At 34.9% G+C, this 20,574-nt stretch overlaps 2 protein-coding genes and 2 non-coding genes across 6 annotated transcripts; 1 reads left to right on the forward strand and 3 right to left on the reverse strand.

The window, feature by feature from the left end:
* Positions 1–1,999: 1,999 nt before the first annotated feature.
* Positions 2,000–7,216, reverse strand: LOC123702405 (60S ribosomal protein L32). The gene is made up of 3 exons (XM_045650151.1): positions 7,021–7,216; positions 3,976–4,085; positions 2,000–2,197 (listed from the first exon to the last, which is right to left on the reverse strand). Exons 1-3 carry the CDS (start codon positions 7,133–7,135, stop codon positions 2,018–2,020), a joined length of 405 nt encoding a protein of 134 aa, XP_045506107.1. The 5' UTR covers positions 7,136–7,216; the 3' UTR covers positions 2,000–2,017.
* LOC123702593 lies at positions 2,895–3,023 on the reverse strand. Its single transcript, XR_006752896.1, has one exon. It is a non-coding gene; the product is annotated as a small nucleolar RNA psi18S-841/snoR66 (small nucleolar RNA).
* On the reverse strand, positions 4,742–4,870 carry LOC123702594. The gene has a single exon (XR_006752897.1). It is a non-coding gene; the product is annotated as a small nucleolar RNA psi18S-841/snoR66 (small nucleolar RNA).
* A 1,098-nt stretch (positions 7,217–8,314) lies between the features above and the next one.
* LOC123702354 (single-stranded DNA-binding protein 3) lies at positions 8,315–18,586 on the forward strand. Of its 3 annotated transcripts, none has more exons than XM_045650085.1 (7): positions 8,315–8,772; positions 10,923–11,135; positions 11,838–11,993; positions 12,437–12,622; positions 14,847–14,966; positions 15,829–15,936; positions 16,623–18,586. In XM_045650085.1, exons 1-7 carry the CDS (start codon positions 8,427–8,429, stop codon positions 16,754–16,756), a joined length of 1,263 nt encoding a protein of 420 aa, XP_045506041.1. In that variant the 5' UTR covers positions 8,315–8,426; the 3' UTR covers positions 16,757–18,586. The 3 variants fall into 3 exon arrangements, with proteins under 3 accessions (XP_045506041.1, XP_045506042.1, XP_045506043.1); XM_045650086.1 differs by having other exon boundaries at positions 16,599–16,700; XM_045650087.1 differs by lacking the exon at positions 14,847–14,966.
* The last annotated feature ends 1,988 nt before the right edge of the window (positions 18,587–20,574 follow it).

Below are 20,574 nucleotides of genomic sequence, written 5' to 3' on the forward strand. Positions count from 1 at the left end.
TTTAGCCACGGCAAGTTGACATAACCCCTGTTTTAGTAGAGCCACAGTTTGAGCCTCCTCAGCTACAGTAGTATTAGTGGTAGTATCCATTATTTTGAGACAAAATTTATCAAAACTATAGCATCAATTATTGAACTTAATGTTATGAACAAGAGATCCTGAAAAAAGTCATTTTTGAACTGGGAACACGGGCATAATTTGTCCCGCCGTAAACCGTCAAATCAACACTGTACAGTATTTCTGTATAAAAATTTGTTAAGAATCATCAAGTGCAGTAAAATTTACGACAAACATAATGATTAGCATGTTATCAGACACTTACAACAAAATACAACAATATAAGACGACTTATTTGTGAATTAATCGATAATTAGCAAACATAGTGTAGGTGGGTCGACTTTTTTGATGACCAGTGTATACAGGGTGTCCCAAAAAGTAGTGATGAACGGGAGCTGAGAGGTAGAGGACCTAGAGGGCTATCCGAATCACCCCCATGTATGTTATGCGATTTTTCGTATTTTCGGAGTTATGACATTTTTTCAATTTTTCATCTATCGCTGAGTACGATGATATTTTCACTCATGGTGACGTCAATTATTGCGCTAGATGCTTGATTTTTTTTGTGTGCTAAGCTGAAAGATAGGCTAATTCAGTATGATAACATTTACTATCGTTAGATCTTCGAATGGAATAAAAAAAGAATTAAATGACGAGAAAGAAAAAATTACCCAGTATGTTCACAACTTCAAGGGCCCATAAAAAAATAAAATCACATAAAAAAAGTTTTCCATTTGACTTTTAAAAACTTGCACTGTCTAGTGTCTATCAGGTAGCTACCCTAAAAATTTCATTTTATTATTCAGAAGGCTTCAATCGAAAAATTGAAATCTAAATGTGGTAAGTGCAAAAATTTTATTAACATGATGATCATTAAAACCAAATTAAAACCAATAAATAGGTGTTTAATTGCCAGAAATTTGTAAAATAACCCTGCTGTTGCTCAATGTTAGTGCGACATCACCGTAAAAAGTTGTCTTTTAAATGTCTGAATGCCTTTTTATCATTTTTAATGGTTTCTTCTGCTACATATAGCATAGAGGTACCTATAATAATATTATAAAGCTGTAGAGTTTGTTTGTTTGAACGCGCTAATCTCGGGAACTACTGGTCCGTATTTGAAAAATTATTTCGGTAATATTAATTATTTTAAAAAAAAAAAAAAAAAAAAAAAAGGAAGAGTTTTGTATGAACATGCTAATCTCGGGAACGATTGAACCAATTTAAAAGAAAATCTTTCTACAGACTGTTGGATCGAAGTATTAAACCTTGTAACTTTTTTATATTGATAAGACGTTTTAGAACGTAACCAACAGATGGCGCTTTTGGTTTTCTTAATGTTTATTCTTTCACGAGTTGCACAGTTTGCGCTTTTGATATATTTTGTATCATTACGTACATCGTTCGTGTTCGGTTAATGGCAAAGAAACTTTATCTTGAAAGCGACTATGCAATTTTAACATAAATGGAATAAATTACTCACATAATATTGTTTATATAATTGCACCAATTTTAAGATTTCGTCTTCGCTTACGGGTCATTTTTATCGCAAGCGAAAAAAACGTGGTCACTCTACAACGCAGCGGCAGTGAATGGGCAGTGACTAACCTCGCACTAACTTGTCTGTTTACACGGGGTTTATTTGGCTGACGCAGGGGTGCGCGGGTGGCGGGGGGCGCCAACTGACTTTAAAATATTCGTGTCCGAATATTCAACTCAGCGCTGAGTTCAAGCCTCTGTACTGACTTCAAATCTGTTTACACAGGGGTTTTTTCGGGTCAGCACTGATCTGCCTAGAATTTGTAGTCAGTTACTGACCCTGTGTAAATCAGCACTTAATTTCTCAAGCGTGTATTATCTTCCCAACGTGACATTGGCAGAATTGTACTCAAACAAAATTGCCACCCTTCGAAAAAATTGAATTGAAAAAATAAAACACGGATTAACTATAAACGTATATTTATTCGTTCTCCTGGCTGCGGAGGCGGGCGGCCGCGTTGGTCACCCTGATGCTGAGCTGCTGGGCCCTCTCTACGATGGTCTTGCGGTTCTTGGAGGACACGCCGTGCGCAATCTCCGCGCAGTATTTCCTGTTTTGCATCATGAGGATCTCCAGTTCGCGGACGTTGTGCACGAGGACCTGAAAGAAGAATCATTTCAATTATTTACAAATTACTTTTTTTATTTGTCAAGTAGAAAGATCAAGGTTATGACTAAACCAAGACTAAAATTAACTTAATTTAAAATTAATGCTCAGACTAAGGTATTATGGATTAGCTATTGTTTGCCAATAAAAATTGGCCACAAGTATTTGTTATTAATTTTGTTCATTTGCTGATATACATTGTACCCATAATTATATTTGTAATAAATTTAACGTAATTTAAGAGCTAGCGCGCAGGAGCAACTTTTGTCTCTGCAACTATTTTGTCTCTCCCATCAACCCTATAGGAAGTTGCGACACTGCGTGCGCGCACTTTCTTACTAGCCCATAGAGTTGATGGGAGAGACAAAATAGTTGCCGAGACAAAAGTTGCTCTTGCGCGCTAGCTCTAATAATATTGTGATTAGATAGTAGAGTTTCAATTGATAGACGATGAAAGGAGTCAAGTCCCAGTATTTACTGGGACTTGACTCCATTCATCAATTCAGTAGTTACGCATTCAAGAAATATGATACATTGGTGGAACATAGTAAATCTACTTCTAAAGAGAAATTTCTTTAAAAGTATTTATTTGTATGTGTCTGTAGTTTTCATTGGTGAGAATTTTTAATGAATAAAGATAATTCAATCACTAGGTGGAATTCGCTAATCTCTATGTATCTATAGTAATAAAACTGTATCTTCTAATATGACCAAGCACCCATGTCTTAGTTGCTCGGAATAGGGTTTAGTAGATTTGATGTAGCAAGGTAACAAATTGTAATTAAAATATGTATTATTATTAACACAGAGTGCCCTTGCATATTGTGTGGAAAAAGTTATTTTCAAAATTAAAATTATTTATTCAGTAACAAATACATATGTTTACTATTTTACCAGTCATTGAGACATCCTTTAAACATTTCAGTGCTTGTATTAGAACATCTCGCTCTTCCGACAGTACATTATCTTTTATAGTTACACAAAAAACAATTTCTTCAATAAAGTTTTTAGTGTGTATTGCTTTTGTATATTATAAAAATCAGCAAAAATATTTAGTATGCCAGTAACAGCAAAATTGACCAATTTAAAAAATTGGAATGGAATTCCAATTTCATTCCACTTCTTGCGTCGACCGTGCAACACCCTTATAGCACACCCCAGACACTCCGTACAAAATTATCGTTTTGACACTAACACACATTAGATTGTTGATCGTGCTGGGATAGTGTTTACTTTTGACGGGTGTCCGTTGAGAAGTGTTAGAGCTAGCGCGCAAGAGCAACTTTTGTCTCCGCAACTATTTTGTCTCTCCCATCAACTCTATGGGCTAGTAAGAAAGTGCGCGCACGCAGCGACGCAACTTCCTATAGGGTTGATGGGAGAGACAAAATACTGTACTGTAGTTGCAGAGACAAAAGTTGAACTTGCGCGCTAGCTCTTAGCTACAAATAAGTATTCTGTGCTTGCAGCCACTCCTGACCCGGCTTAGCAAACAAACTCCTTGTAAGTTTTTGATTTTATGTGTCTAAGGGACACCCCATGCCATCTACTAAAATGATAATACAACCATCTCAACTCATTTTTACATGGTTTGAATAAGTTTAGTGGACCATTACTGAAATAAATTACTCAGTTGGTTGCCTGGAAGAGATCACTCTTGAGTGATAAGGCCGCCTTCTGTGCTGTTTTTCTTTTAGAATAAGTTTTGTTTGTATTTTATGTATTTTGGCAGCACAATAAACGGTATAAAATGAAATAAATAAATAAATTACCTTGCGGAAGCCATTAGGCAGCATGTGGCGGGTCTTCTTGTTGGAACCATAACCAATTGTTGGCATCAAGTATTGACCCTTGAAACGCCTGCGCACTCTGTTGTCAATACCTGGAATTAACAAAGAATGTTTTTTGTAAGGATATTTTAAATAATGAGGTACAGATGTAGATATATTATGGAGTTAAAATAAACAATTTTATATCTGAAAATTGTCTTTTTATTAAATAATAAAAAAGATATATCGGCCCGCCGATTATATCGGTATTGTTACTAGAGATGCACCGAATATTCGGTTCCTATCCGGTATCCGGCTTATCCGGCCCTTTTTTACTATCCGGCCGGATACCGGATGGTAATGTACTATCAGGCCGGATACCGGATAGTAAAATTGGTAGATTTTATAAATAGAATCGAAATAAAGACAGTTGTAATTGAAGCTTTTTATTATTTTTAACGAATTTTTTTTTCACTGACACGATAAAAGTGTCTCTACCAAGAACTGTGACCGCGCGAACGTTCACTACGAAACAAGTCTAAACCTGCACGGCACAGGCGGCGTGCCGGTGCGCGACACGCACCTACGAAACTCAAAATGCCGTCGGCCGAATATTCGGCGGCCGGATACCGAACATTCGGCTGGTGGTCAGGCCGAACATCCGGTATCCGGTATCCGGCCAAACAACTATTCGTTGCATCTCTAATTGTTACATCCCTAAAAATTATTTTATATATAAAAACAAAAATAAGAGTGTGTGAATAATAAAACTGTATCTTCTAATATGACCAAGCACCCATGTCTTAGTTGCTCGGAATAGGGTTTAGTAGATTTGATGTAGCAAGGTAACAAATTGTAATTAACATATTTATTATGATTAACACAGAGTGCCCTTGCATAGTGTTGAAAAAGTTATTTTAGTGTAATATAATATATGTATTAAAATTATTTGTTCAGTTGTAAGATTATCTACCTATCTTACTGCTTTCCGGTGGTAATTGTTAAAAATATGTAATGACGATTCGAAAGTTTTAAAAGACATTTAATTGAATAAATAAATGTTAGAGATTGTGTTTGAAAATTAGTATGGTGTCACCCACAAACAAAAACATGAGCAAAAGCAAGTATTTCTATAGTTTAGGAAATGTACATGGGAGGCCGGGTTTAATATTAATTTTAACGTAAAACGAATGTACTGCGATTCTACACAACTGCCTAATTGAGTTGATAACAAATAACAACAAGTCAACAACTATTAACAAAGTGAGGTCAAACATTTTATAAACAACATCTGAGCCCCTAGGCATGATTCGAATGAATGTGCTACAATTCAAATGAAAGCGGCATTTTATAGCATCAGCTAAGATGATCAGACAGGAAATACGACACTACACTGACAACTATTCATCCACAAAAATATTAAATCAAAAGTTATGTCTAACAATAGTTTATACTATAAGCTTATATATCCTACTAGCTTTCCGCCCGCGGCTTTGCCCACGTTTTCAAAGAAAAACCCGTTCCCGTAGGATTTCCGGGATAAAACCTATCCTATGTCCTTTCTCGGATATCAAAATATCTCTATACCAAATTTCATGCAAATTGGTTCAGTAGTTAAGGCGTGGTTGAGTAACAGACAGACAGACAGACAGAGTTACTTTCGCATTTATAATATTAGTATGGATAACTATTCGGATACATAAGCTACTGATGTGGATTCCAATATTATCTAAATCTGAACAGTAGTTTTTCGTGAAAAAGTAATATACATTTATAACAACATGTCTAAACATACTACATTCTCTCTCCTTGTTCTTTGTGTTTTATTTTTTTATATGTATTTAAATGTATTATATGTATGTAAATGTCTATGTATTTGACTTATGATACTTTTTTTTTGTATAACATTATTATTTATTTATCTTTGCGTATACTTTCTACCTACCTCCTACCTATTTCTAGTTTATTGTTTATCTTTCTATCAGTTGGTTGCCTGGAAGAGATCACTCTTAAGTGATAAGGCCGCCTTCTGTGCTATTTTTCTTTTAGAATAAGTTTTGTTCGTATTTTTTTATTTTTGGCAGCACAATAAAGAGTTTAAATAAATAAATAAATAATACTAGGAATAAATCAACATTTATAAATCTTTCATATGTTATAATTTTATAGACATTGGTAATTTAATATTCACCATGCACTATGATAATATTGTGATATTATGGACCAGAATTCTTAAGTAAAATATACACCTGAAACCAGCATTTGATACCTAAGTACATACTAATTAATTATCGGCCTACTAGAGTAAAATATACACCTGAAACCAGTATTTGATACATACAAATTAATTATCAGCCTAGTCTGTATGTGTAGTTTGATAGACAAATAAGAATTTGTATGTAATATGTATCGTGAATCTATACTAATATTATAAAGCTGAAGAGTTTGTTTGTGTTTGTTTGAACGCGCTAATCTCGAGAACTACTGGTCCGATTTAAAAAATTATTTCGGTGTTAGAAAGCTCATTTATCGAGGAAGGTTATAGGCTATATATCATCATTCATCACGCTACGACCAACAGGAGCGGAGCCACGGGGGTGAAACCGCGGGGAGCAGCTAGTAAATATATATAGGATAAGCCAAGTGTCGTGTCATTTTTTTGTTTTACCAATAAGGTTATATTCAACATTATATTCAAAGCATTAGAATGAGACTGAAAGTATGACTGTTTTTGGGTAAAACAATACATTTGAAGAAAATGAAATGTGTGCAATGATTTATTTATATTATTGAAGAAAGATTCATCAATGTTCTTAGTACAAGAACATTACAGTACCTAATGTTAATCGCTAGAAGCGGATGATTGAAAGATAACCTCAAACCTTTATTATTTTAGGAATAATTTTTGATATTCAATTATTCACGTGGAGATTTAACATTACAAAAGCATTTATGAATGTGATTATTCTAATAAAATTACGGTAAAGCGTGCTTCTTGTTTACAAAAAAATACAAAATGTGGCTAAGTTACCAATAACATTCACATACCTCTAGGTTTACGCCAGTTACGTTTAAGTTTGTCATATCGGTCGGATTGATGTCTGATGAATCTTTTCGTCCTCTTTTTGACGATAGTCGGCCTATATACCGGTCTGATTGCCATTTTGACTTTGTTTCTGTAGCGAAACGCGGCTGTGAACCACGCGGTGACACGGCCGCACGAAAAGGAAGAAGGAATAGACAAGAACAAATATTCCTAGAGTTTCAACTTTCAGTGCGTTTTCAATGTCACAAAATATTTAGAAAAAAAAATGATTTCTACTGTCTATGGCGTTTAGACATAAAAAAGTTGCAAGTTTATAACTTTTGCTAAATTCTGTGCATAATTGGACTATTATGTATTATATATATATTTCAAAAATAAGTCAATTTGAAAGTATTTTTACACGCTTTATATTAGCTTCACCTGTATGTTTGTATGTTTGTAACTGACTTCTTTGGGCGCGATTTTGACCCACTTTAAACGGCCAGATTTCGTTCAAACTTTGTAGATTTATTGAGGACCGATGACAATACACTAATTTGATAAAATTTTCTATTTTTTTAGTTCGGTTTTCTATAAAAAGCGTGTTTTTTAGTTTTTTTAAACTATTATTATTATGTATATCCGGTCTAGAAATAAATATTATATAAAAAAATTTAAAAAATATTGACGATATTTATTACAGTAGGAGATTAATCGCAATATTGTTCTTTGTTATATTTTTACCTGTTAGTATTTACTTACAAAATATTGCTGCTATAAATATATATGTTATATTGTTATATGAGTTACCTTTATATGTATAAACCTTACTAAATATATTTGGTATCCCTATGGGAACTTTAGTCTTCAGGTAGGTACTGACAATACTTAATAGACTGTTCTTCACTCACGTAAAAATTTACGTAACTTATTAAATTATAAAATTAGAAGCGTTATACTTGTTTATTTTAAAACATATATTTTGATGTATTTTAATGTGTTGTTGTAGTTTAAACAAAGAATGTACCTAAAATTTAAAATAACTTTTTATGTATGTATACTTTTAAAATATTAATACTTAAAGAATCCTATGATATATTTTCAATTTTTATTAAACAATTGGAATGTGATTTTGCTTATGAATAAAGCGTTTTTTTTTTTTTGAGTTAGAAATTAGAATCAAAATAATTGTTAAAACCACATAAAACGAATTTATATTAATATCTGTACATAACCATAGACAACGATTTATCGGATTTATGACATTACAAAATGCGCTGTAGGAAATTGAGAACAATCCGATTTCTCTATGCCACAGACGCCAAATGTCGCCATCGATCAATGACATTTTGTGAAGTTGAATTTATTGATATAAAGCGTTAATGTAAATAATAAACAATTCCAACATAAACGTCGGCTTCCAGTCGATATGTATGCCAAGGGCAAAGGCTCTACGGTACCTTCGGACGCTCAGGCTCGCGAGAAGTTGGCCCTCTATGTGTACGAGTACTTACTGCATGTCGGGGCACAGAAAGCGGCGCAAACGTTCCTCTCTGAAATACGATGGGAAAAGAACATAACGCTCGGCGAACCCCCCGGGTTCCTACATTCCTGGTGGTGTGTGTTTTGGGATCTTTATTGCGCTGCACCAGAGCGAAGGGACACATGTGAGCATTCGTCAGAAGCGAAGGCTTTCCACGACTATGGCTTCGTCAATTCAGGATATGGTGTTAATGGAATCGGTCACAACGCTGGCCCGGCGCCTCCAAACGACGGTAAGCGAGCTATTTTTATCATACACGCTATGGGAACAATTTGTTTTTCTAACGCCAAATTGGAATTCTAGGCCAGTATGTTTCTTATCATTGTGAGCAAATAGTATAGTGCTTTCGACGTTTTATATTTGGAAGTAGCTGTTTTACGACGTTTACTTATCTTAGGCTTGGAAACTGTACACATTTTTTGAACATGTATCCATGATACATGCTTATGTAGATGCATAAAAAAGTATGAGCTTGGGATATGAAATATTTAAATCGAGTCTGAATATTGTGTTCATGATGTTATATTCATCATTTGTACAAAGTTTTTATGTATCTAAGAGATTCCTGCATGCTTATACTTATTCCAAAGTATTTATTTTTATTTATTTATTTATTTTAATTCTTTATTTAACACACACATAGGTACAGAAGATAAGAGAAAAACATATAAGATAGGTACACATGTTAAATAGGTGGCCTTATCGCTTTCAAGCGATCTCTTCCAGGCAACCTTTGGATAGAGTAGTAGTAAAGTACTAACTTTTCAGTAGAAAAGTGAAGTATACTAAGGTGTATTGGGGTAATTCTGGCCACAGGGTAATAAAGTGATAGATTAAGCAAATATGTATGTAAAAATATCAAACCTATATAATATCTTCATGCCCTACCTTCACGATACTTACAATTTAGCGATGCTCTGAAGTGGTATTCACAATTTTCTGAAATTACCCCTCATCCGAGATTCCCCCAATGCACTATATACTCGAAAATTTTTATATTCCACAGCCTAATTATTAATTAATTAAAACATAGCTATGATATAGCATTAAAGATAACAATAAAAACGCTTTCTACACCTTTTATTAATGGAATTTTCCAAAGACCTTGAGTTTGCAAAACAATACATGATTATACTTTGAAATAATCTACAAATATTTGCTTAAAACAAACTTATTAAATTAGCTCTGATTATCACAGTGAAAAAAGTGCCATACATAAAAAAAAGTATGGATAATCTATAATATAAAAATGAATCCCAAAATGTTTTGGTAAGCGCATAACTTGAGAACGGCTTAACCGATTTCGTTAATTCTTTTTTTATAATATTCCTTGAAGTTCGAGGATGGTTCTTATGTAGAGAAAACGTGAATATGTACCACGGGCGAAGCTAATGATAATTTCAAACTCAAATATTTATGTATTCAATTCCTCCAATAGTCACTTGGGGTCACTGAAAATCAGTGGTGGTCAACTGCTACGGAAATATGTGACATTTGCCTTTTGAAGTGGTAATAAATATGTATCTATGTATTGTGATTTGAAAAGCGCTACTAAAAGAAGTATATTGAGTAAAGTTGAATTAATGTTTGAAGTTAAATATATTTTGTCTACATCTACACTAATATTATAAAGAGGAAAATTTTATTCAAGAGAAATGTGAATAGACACTTATTAGGCAAACATGCTCCATCCTAGACCACGCTTGTCGCTTTCCATCAGGCGAAGCGATGGTCAAATGCTTGCCTAATCCTAACTTAAAAAAAAAAAAAAAAAAAAACTGTTTGTTTGTTTGATTGTAATGAATAGGCTCATAAACTAACGGACCGATTTTGATGAAATTTGGCACAGACAATCTTTAGACCCTGAGAAAGAACATAGGCTACGCTTTTTTTTGCGAAATATGTACCACAGGCGAAGCCGGGGCGGATCGCTAGTAATAAATAAGATAGCAAACAGCAGTTTCAAAACAATGTTGTAGTGTGAATGTAAACAGTTCTGTTCTAATAAATTATTTCAAATAACTAGCCGTCCGCCCCTGCTCCGCCCGTGGTACATATTTACGTTTTCTCTCCATAAAAACCATCCTCGTACATCAGGGAATATAATAAAAAAATTTTATCGAAATTGGTCCACCCATTCACGCGTGATGCCGAGACCAAGGAAAACGGGTTTCATTTTTATATAGATAATAATGTGATACATATTTATTCATTTATTTATTTTCTTGGAGCACCAACAGCTTATACAAAAAAGATATATTATGTAGCAGTTCGAATAAATACATAAAGCCAATTAATAATACAAGATATTAAGACCTTTATAATTCCCATTATATTGTCCATTTCGTTTAAGTTAAAAAATATTTTTTCTCGCATTTCCAGGCATGGGGGGAGGTGGTATGCCGCCCGGGTTCTTCCCGAACTCATCCCTCCGACCGTCGCCCCCAGCGCCCCATCCGGGCTCCCAACCGTCCCCGCATGGACCACAGCCGCAGTTAATGGGGACTGGACAGCCGTTTATTGGGCCTTGGTACTCGGGCGGGCCGAGGTCTGCGGTCAGGATGGGCATGGGCAACGATTTTAACGGGCCACCAGGTTAGTTTGTGTGTTGTATGCTGTAAAGTTTTATCTGTTCCTTTTTATAGTTCGAACTTGTATATAAAGAAAGAAATAAATTGCAGTCTGCTGGTGAAATATTGAATAAAAAAAGTTATGTTTAGGCTCAATGCTTTGCCATTTGTATCTTTAGTCAAAAATTTTAATCCTTTTTTATGTAAGGAACTTCAAAAAGCATTTGAATGCTAATAAAGAAAATATAAATGTTTTTCTGTGTATTTACAAGTGCAATGTTTAATTTTATTATTTCTTCTCATGCAAATACAGTATAAACACAAATAAACGCAACAAGTGTTACATTTTGTCGGTATTGGTTAAGCTTAAGAGTCAGAAATTACAACTAATGTATGAAAACAAGGATCTGTTTCATGTTTGCTGATGATATTTATATTAAACACTAGCTGCGTTTCGCGTATTCACCCGCGTGACTCCGCTCCTGTTAGTTTTAACGTAATGATATATAGCCTTCCTCATTAAATGGGCTATCTAACACTGAATGAATTTTTCAAATCGGATCAGTAGTTCCTGAGATTAGTGCGTTCAAACAAACTCTTCAGCTTTATAATATTAGTATAGATTACAAGTTTAGCGTATGTATTTTTTACTATATATGTACTTACATATTTTGTTTTTAAAATGTTTAAGTTACTATTTAAAGTTTTGTGTCACTTTTCAATACAGGCCAAGGCATGATGGGCAACTCTTTAGAACGGGGTGGTGGTGGAGGCGCTGGAATGCTCGGAGGGCCTCGCATGACCCCTCCAAGGCCCGGTATGGGGCCTATGAGCCCTGGTGCGTACGCGGCCGGCATGCGCGGGCCTCCGCCACAGGGCGCAGGTAAATATGGACAAAAATGTAAAATTTCGATGTTATGTGGGGGAAAAATAAAAAAAAAATGTATTTGTTGTGTAAAATTCAGAAAGTTTTTTGTCGTTTAGAATGATAAAACTAAGCGTAGAGCGTTGATATCGTTATTCTGTGTGTAAAAATGTAAAGATATCTATTTATGGATAAGTAATAGTGAAATTTACAACAACAGTGGCGGGTCGCCGGGCACGACTGCCTAGCCACCCATAGCTTGTGTGTTAATTGAGAACTTTAGTAGTGGGTTATTTCGTCAATTTTCATGCTTACAGTCGGTTGAACGTGAAATTACTCGTATAGGCATGCCTCCAATAGGCATAGGCTTGGGAAAATTTTTTTTTAGGCCTAAAAAAATTTTTTTCGTTTAAAAATTTTTTTTTTTTTTGGGTTAAAAAACTCGTTAATATCATAAATAGGTATGCCGCCAATGGGTATGGGTCCGCGGGGTGCCTGGGCGGGCGGTAGTGGGGCGGCTGGCGGGTCTGCCCCGCTGAACTACAGCGGCGGGTCGCCGGGCGCGTACGGAGCGCCACCCGGCTCGAACGGCCCGCCGGGCCCGCCGACGCCGATAATGCCCAGCCCGCAGGACTCGTCTAATTCGGGTAAGTGAAGAGATAATAATTATATTATGTCAGAAAAAAAAAATATTTTTGTAAAATATATTGATTTGATTTTTGTCCTATTTTATGTTTGTTATTAAAAGAGAGGTTAGTTTTTTAATTGTGATGTTTTATAAGACTAAGTTGATATGGTGATTTAAAAGCTAGTTTTTAGGAAAATTTTTGATACATGTAGTTTTTTTTTATTTTTATTTACATTGTTAATCATAATTAAAAAGTCTATAACATAGATGATTATTGACATGTGCTTCCAATCTTTGCTGTAATTCACACCACAACAGGCCACTATACTTTAAAAAAAAAATTATATTGTGTTGCGTTGTTTTATTTAACGAATAGTCTGCATCTTCTAAGAAAGCTATTAATTTTGAACAAACTGACACTAACTTAGTTTTCATTTTCAATGTTATTTACTTCAATCGTCACTAACTCATTAATAATTTTCTGGAATATTTATAATAATTATAGTACATTCACAGATTTTATTTTTGTGTCACTAAAATTCACTTATCTCTATGGTCTATTCCCACTTACCTACATATTAACATACATTTTTTTTTAAATGACATTTCTCGTACGTTCATACCTTAAACTAGCAATATCTCGTGATTTTATTTACTTTTACTTTTAATTATGAAATAGATACTTTAAATTTCTATATTATATCAATCTTTATCACTGTTACTACTAAAATATAGTTTTTCACAATTTCAATACTTAACTTTTATTTCGTTCGCTTGCTTCATTCTCGCATACCACGTTCCACGCTTTTATCATTTGTCTAACGTCACTGTTCACGCTGCGACCGTCGTGCGACTTTTTTGCGATTAAATTGCAGTATGAAAAGTCGCATGAAATCTGACAAATGTCAGTCAACAGTTTAATTGTAGGTAAAATTAATTTATACTATCATCTATGCCTTAGAGACATACTAAGACATCATCTTATCGACGGTCGCATCGTAAAATTATGCTTCTTACATTTTTTCCTCACGTAACCACATTAAATGTTTAGTTTAAGGGGTAGTTTTCCAACTAGAAAGGTAACTAAGAAAAAAGGTTATTATACTAAGTGTAAGGTGTGATTCAGAAAAAAACAAACATATTTGTCTATGGGCCACTTTTATCCGTCAAATTTTGACACGTACATCGTGTACAACTACATAGTTCCAAGTTTGTCTATGGTCTCTAGTTGGGAACCTACATGTGAAACCCTGGTTGGAAGTCATAAAACGAAATCAAATAATGCTTGACTACATCCATATTTTTTTTGTGGCCAGTAATTTGATAGTTTCATTTTTTTTTTATCTAACATTTTACTTTTAGTTGCGTCTGCATCACACTTTAGGCTCGAACGATACGATAATAACTACGTAGAACAAGTAAAAATTATTATTAAAAAAACAAAATACCCGACTGCACACTAAAAAAAGAGTGATTGAAATGAATCTAATGATACCGCATACATATTTTTTTAAAGGGAAATTTAGAAACAAGTAATTATTATTAAAAAAACAAAATACCCGACTGCACACTAAAAAAAGAGTGATTGAAATGAATCTAATGATACCGCATACATATTTTTTTAAAGGGAAATTTAGAAAAAATATTATTATGTCTTTATCCCGTGGGACTTTTAGGATAAAATGTATCCTATGACACTTCCGTAATCAAGACAAATCTAACGATACCTCATACATCAAAATCCATCAAGCCGTTTAGGCTACAGGTGGTCACAAAGGAAAAGACATACATACATACTTACATACACTCGAAAAACATTACCCTCCTTCTTTGGCAGTCGGGTAAAAATAATATTATGTCTTTATCCCGTGGGACTTTTAGGATAAAATGTATCCTATGACACTCCCGTAATCAAGACAAATCTAACGATACCTCATACATCAAAATCCATCAAGCCGTTTAGGCTACAGGTGGTCACAAAGGAAAAGACATACATACATACTTACATACACTCGAAAAACATTACCCTCCTTCTTTGGCAGTCGGGTAAAAAACAAAACGTAAAAACGGTTAGAACGTAATGGTACTATAGAGTTTTATGACTTCTGATCGTGGACTTGCCGTACACAATTCGAATGTTTGACATTAGAGCAAAATTTAAAAAAAATACACGAATCTGACACCTGTCAAACTCGATCCGTCATCTGTCAACTGTCAATTGCTGACGCGTTGTTGCGCGGCAGGCGGTGACAACATGTACACAATGATGAAGCCCGTCGGCGGAGCGCTAGGGGCGGAGTTCCCACTCGCCGGCGATCACGGGCCGTCATCGCAGCACCTCACGCAACCGCCAACTAGCGAAGGTGCCACAGATTAAATATAACTATTGTAATATAATGTTGATCCATTTTAAAATTTGAGTTTTATCTGGAATCGAAATGAAGTTTTTTTTATGTGTTACAAATTTTTCTACGTAGTTATTATTGTTGGTTATGGTATGTCTGAAACATAGATATATGATGATTGGCAAATACTTTAAAAATTAATATTATTTAATGAATATTTATTGATGAGCGGAATTATTTTTAAAATGTAATTTAATGATGAAATAAGAACGATGTGTATGGAGAATGAAGCAATTTGAACAAAAGTCTTTTCTGGGCGGACGTCTGTCTGATAATATAACGCGTATTATTGTAGGTATAAAAAAATATAAACGATTGATAAATTTGAGGAATCGAACAATCCATTCGAACCCGCGTCCTAATATTCACCGTGACGGTGCCTTAGACTTGACTGGAGAGGTTATTGTTAAAATATCTATAAAAGCTAATTTACGCTACACCGTGTCGCAATCATGCCCTAGTTTGGGGCTCGATCAAACACTATTGTATATTTTTGATGTTATACTTCTTTTGGCGCGATGGAGAAAAATGATGAGAGTGAATTTTTACGATGCGCGCGCACACCGACAACTAAATTTAACAGCATGAAGTTAGTTTTAGGTGGTATGAAAACTAATAACTATGTTCAAGTTGTATATTCTAGTTTTTTTTCTATACGCCAAAGAAGTATAACTTCTAACGCGTGTACATAAGTACACACACTCTTTTTTTGTATTAATTGTTTCCCGGCTCCGGCACGGCCCGTCCCCAGCACAGTGTAGCGTCAAATATGCATAAATAGCATTTAATGCAATAGATATGTACGATTTTTTGGGTGTAGGTTTAGGCGGTGTTGACGGGATGAAGTCGTCGCCGGGCGGCGTTGGGGGCGGAGGGCCGGGGACTCCGCGTGAAGACTCGGGCTCTGGAATGGGGGACTACAACTTAAGTAAGCATACGATGGTGTTTTCTTTTTGCTTTTGAGGGTTTTTTTCTATGCGATAGGTTTTTCATCTTAGGTCAGTCAGTCAGTTCAGTCTGTTTTAGATTGCCTTGCTAAAACAGACTGTAATCTTTCTAACCGAGCCAAATTTCGTTGAGATCTCATATGCCGTTAATTATCTCATCTATCCTTTCTTTAGAAATCCCATATAATAGTTATCTGCCCTAGGTTAGTAGGAAATTCTTCTACAGGATTTCATATTTATCCCTCGTTTAGTGTATTATGATCAGTGTTTTTCACTTAATTCTTAGCTTCTTAGAGCGGCCGTACTCGAGCAGTTAACAGTTGAGCGACGTACACGGACTGCTCGAGCGGTCGGTCGTTGACTGCTCGAGCTGTCACTACAAACCGCGCAGTTGACAGCTTGAAGCGGTCGCGACTGCTCAAGCAGTCCGTGTATGGCAGTGAATCCATAAAAGTCCATAGTACACCGCCCGGTCGCGGCTTCAAGCGGTCGGTCTTTACTGTTTGAAGCGGTCCGTGTACTACTATACAATCTAATAATAACACAGTTTTAAGCCAAAAGTAATAAAAACAATGTCTTTCATACCTTATTTTGGAGAACCACCAGGAGAATATTCACGTTATCAGTTGATAAAATTAAACAGGTGGTGTTGATTTCTGATTGTAAGGTTTCGGCGGGCCGGGCGGCGATCAGAGCGATCAAACTGAATCGGCCGCCATTTTGAAGATAAAGGAGAGCATGCAGGAGGAGGCGAAGCGGTTCGAGAAGGATCCGGACCATCCGGACTATTTTATGCAGTGAAAGATCAATGGGTGAACGTACCGGTGTCTATGGGGAGTGGCGCCAAACGTCAGTTAGCTGTCAAAATGTCATCTGTCACGTCAAATGTTACTGTCATATGGAAGATCAACTGTCTTACCACAAAAAACTTTAGACAGGGTTTAACTTTAAGCGCGGGTTCTCTTAAATCTGGTTTTGTCGTATTTCACATAGACAACTATTAAAGTGACAAATTCCTTGTGTAAAGTTAGACTGTGTTGGAATTTGTTTTTTGGTAAGACCACAACTATCGTTGTCGAATGGCTTAGCGGCGTTTTTGTAACTGTTGTATGCAAAATTGAACGGCATTGAAAATGTTATTGATGGAAAATATCAATGAAATTGCTACAATGTCCGCGGTAAAAATTTCTAACTATTGTTGACAGTGTCGTATGACCAAGTTTTTAAATCAACTGTCCTGTCCACGACTAAAATTGTCGTTCATTCAAATGTTGTATGCTTTGCACAGGACTTGTAAAAATCTTCGATTAACAAAATACCAACTGTATGTAGTTGTCATTGTCTATGACAGTGACATTCGGTCAACCTTTCTTAGCATTTTTAGCTGTCACTGTCAAAGTGACGTCTATGTGTCAATGACATTTGAAGACGGCTCTACCTAGCGACCTATTTTACGCTGTATTGTGTAAATAAACGATTATATTCGCATTTTATGTGTATTTTAATGAAATATTGGCGCCAATTCGATCTCTCAAGTTCATTGTACGTTGATCTCAGAAATGGGAGTCCGGTATGTGCAAAGGCTCGAACTGCCCCCGTACTATGACGTCTTACAGCAGTATTATATTTAGTGTGGAAACGAGAAAGCGCTATATCGGTCGTCTAGCGCCATCTCTCTCCCACACTGGAAGAATTACTGCTTTAAAACGTCACGGTTATATGATCTTCCTTATTTATTGAGTTTTCAGCACCGCTCTATGTATTTTTTCTTTGGCGGCTTATGGCTGTTATGTTGTTACTATAGAACTAAATGAGCTTACGATTTTTATAGAAAAGTAAAGGGAGCACAGTGCGTCTCTTTCTAACTCGTCGGGTAATATATTTTGTGTCTTTGTCACACGATGGTTTTAGGCAGTTATACACGATTGTTTGATGTTTTCTTCATGAAAATAAATTTAAAAGGTACATTAAACAACTTAGAATGTACCTATTTTTAAGTGTACCTACAATTTTCTTTTACATTTTAAATGAATTAAAAAAAATTTTAGCTTAGACTGGGCATTCGATTTTGGACCTTATTACACGAACAAATAAAGTTGTATGTTGAATGAAATGTTTTTCGTAATTTACGTAATAGCTCATAAGCTGTCAAAGTCCACTATCAGCACTGTAGTTGAAATAGCAATTGATGAGTGTTTTTATTTTTCTATTTCAAATGAAATTGGACTTTGTTGTAGCGAGATAAGAGTGGTTTTCCAATGGAAGAGTATTTTTATAATGTCGGTAAAGCTAGATTGTCGTTACTCTTTTCTCTGATGAAATATCAGTATTTTTTTTTCTTTTCTACCCTCATTTTTTTGTTCTTTTTATGACACTTTCTGCTAAAATTTATTACCTATATGGTTTAATCAATATCTGTCGAGCATAGCTCAATAAATACAAAAATTGCAACAACAAAGTTCAATTTTATTATCTGTCAGTCTAACCGCGGGAATTTGAAAATACTGCCACAATTAAATCCATGGATTTTAATATTCGCGGCTGTATAAAAAAAGAACCACAATAGACAGTGCTTATAGAAAAAAAAAAAAAAAAACATTTTGACAGCTGTTAAATTTTCGCGCGCTAGACTGCGAAATAGTGACGTTCTTTTTACACACGATAAATGTATTAAAAATAATTTCGAATATATGTATGTAATATGTAATTGAATATACATAGACGTTCTTAATTTAATTTTTTCTTATAAATGTAATGTGTATAATTGATTTTTTTTATGTATTCTCTGTAAATGGGTGTTCTATCGATGTTTTACTAACCCGTAACTTTTTTTTTTAAATCAGCTCGTAATAGACAACGGTTTTTCCGGCATTTTTAAGCCAAGATTACTTAATGATTGTTTCCAATGAAATTAATATGTTTTTTAAGTTGTGGAGATTTTTTGGTCTGGTATAAAATGACTTGATGGATTCTGTTATAACTTATAATCATAGTTTTCTATGGCCACAGATAATTAACTCGAAATGGTATGGCATTTTATTTCCTAACTTAAGTTTTTAATTAACTTTGATTAATATTTTAGTTTGCTTAAAAGCTTAGATCAATCCATACTAATATTATAAATGTGAAAGTAACTCTGTCTGTCTGTCTGTTACTCAATCACGCCTAAACTACTGAACCAATTTGCATTAAATTTGGTATGGAGATATTTTGATACCCGAGAAAGGACATAGGCTTTTATTGCGAAATATGTACCGCGGGCGAAGCCGGGGCGGACCACTAGTTTTTTATAAATTCAGAACTCGTGCGCTTATAAAATTTGAGCATTAAATCGCTATATAGTATACAATGTTCCCTAATATCTTACTGATATTTCACTGCGCATCCGTATTATTAATGGAGACAACTTTGACATAAGTTTGAGTTATGATCGACTGGATTTCCGTCCGCGGCTTCGCCCGCGTTTTCAAAGAAAAACTCGCATAGTTCCCGTCCCCGTGGGATTTCCGGGATAAACCTATCCTATGTGTTAAATAAAGTTACCCTCTATATGTGTGCTAAATTTCATTGTAATCGGTTTAGTAGTATTTGCGTGAAAGAGTAACACACACACACACATCCTCACAAACTTTCGCATTTATAATATTAGTAGGATTTTTCTCAGCACAGAGTACGCTTAATATGAGCATTAACTTCAACTGACCATCTGTTCAAAACTTGACATTAGCAGAATCCGTCCGTTGGGATCGGGATTTGCCATTTGAAAAAAAGAAGAAGAGAAGAGTTATAGTCTTCGATTACTTTGATGAGATTTAATTGATGTTCTTTTACAAATAAACGTAAATTTCATACAACAGAAAGATTCATAAAAAATTAAAAAGTTAATTTTTAAAGGTATCCATAAATAGTGGTACCTTTTACCTATTTTGACTTTTGAGTCATTTTATATCCAGACACGGTCGAGAACGCACGCTCTCACGTGCGTTAAGTATGTCACTCTATATGTATACATCTTCCATTTTTTTATATAAATTATTATTATTTAGCTTTTGTTTTTAAGATATAATGTTCCTAGATTCGTATTTTTACAGATAAGTTCAGTTTTTTCAATATTGGCTTGTAGAAATGTTCGTTTGTAACCGCGTATTAGATTCATTTAATCAATATTTATTTTAATGGTATTGTACATATGGAAATTTTATGGTTTCTTATACAGGGTGTTGGTGAATTTTGATCTTGGTTTTTCGATAGCTTAGTTTACGATATCGCAAAATAAAGGCCTATTCAGATTAGAGCAGTATTCCACCGCCGTGGGTAGCGGTATCCAGGTGGCACGCGATTAAATCTCTTACGTGGTATAATATAGAGATTCTAATCGCGTATCGTTCGCTTGTTCGTTACTGTACTCTGATCGGTACGCGATTACAGTCTCTATAATATACTAGGTAAGAGATTAAATCGCGTGTCCATCGGGATACCGCTACCCACGGCATAGCGGATACCGCTACAGTTTGAATATGCCTTAAGTTTTAAAACGTTTACTGTCTTACCACAAAAAACTTTAGACAGGGATTAACTTTAAGCGCGGGTTCTCTTTAATCTGGTTTTGTCGTATTTCA

The sequence above is a fragment of the Colias croceus genome, chromosome 23, assembly GCF_905220415.1.
Source record: "Colias croceus chromosome 23, ilColCroc2.1".
Classification (NCBI taxonomy): Eukaryota; Metazoa; Arthropoda; class Insecta; order Lepidoptera; family Pieridae; genus Colias; species Colias croceus.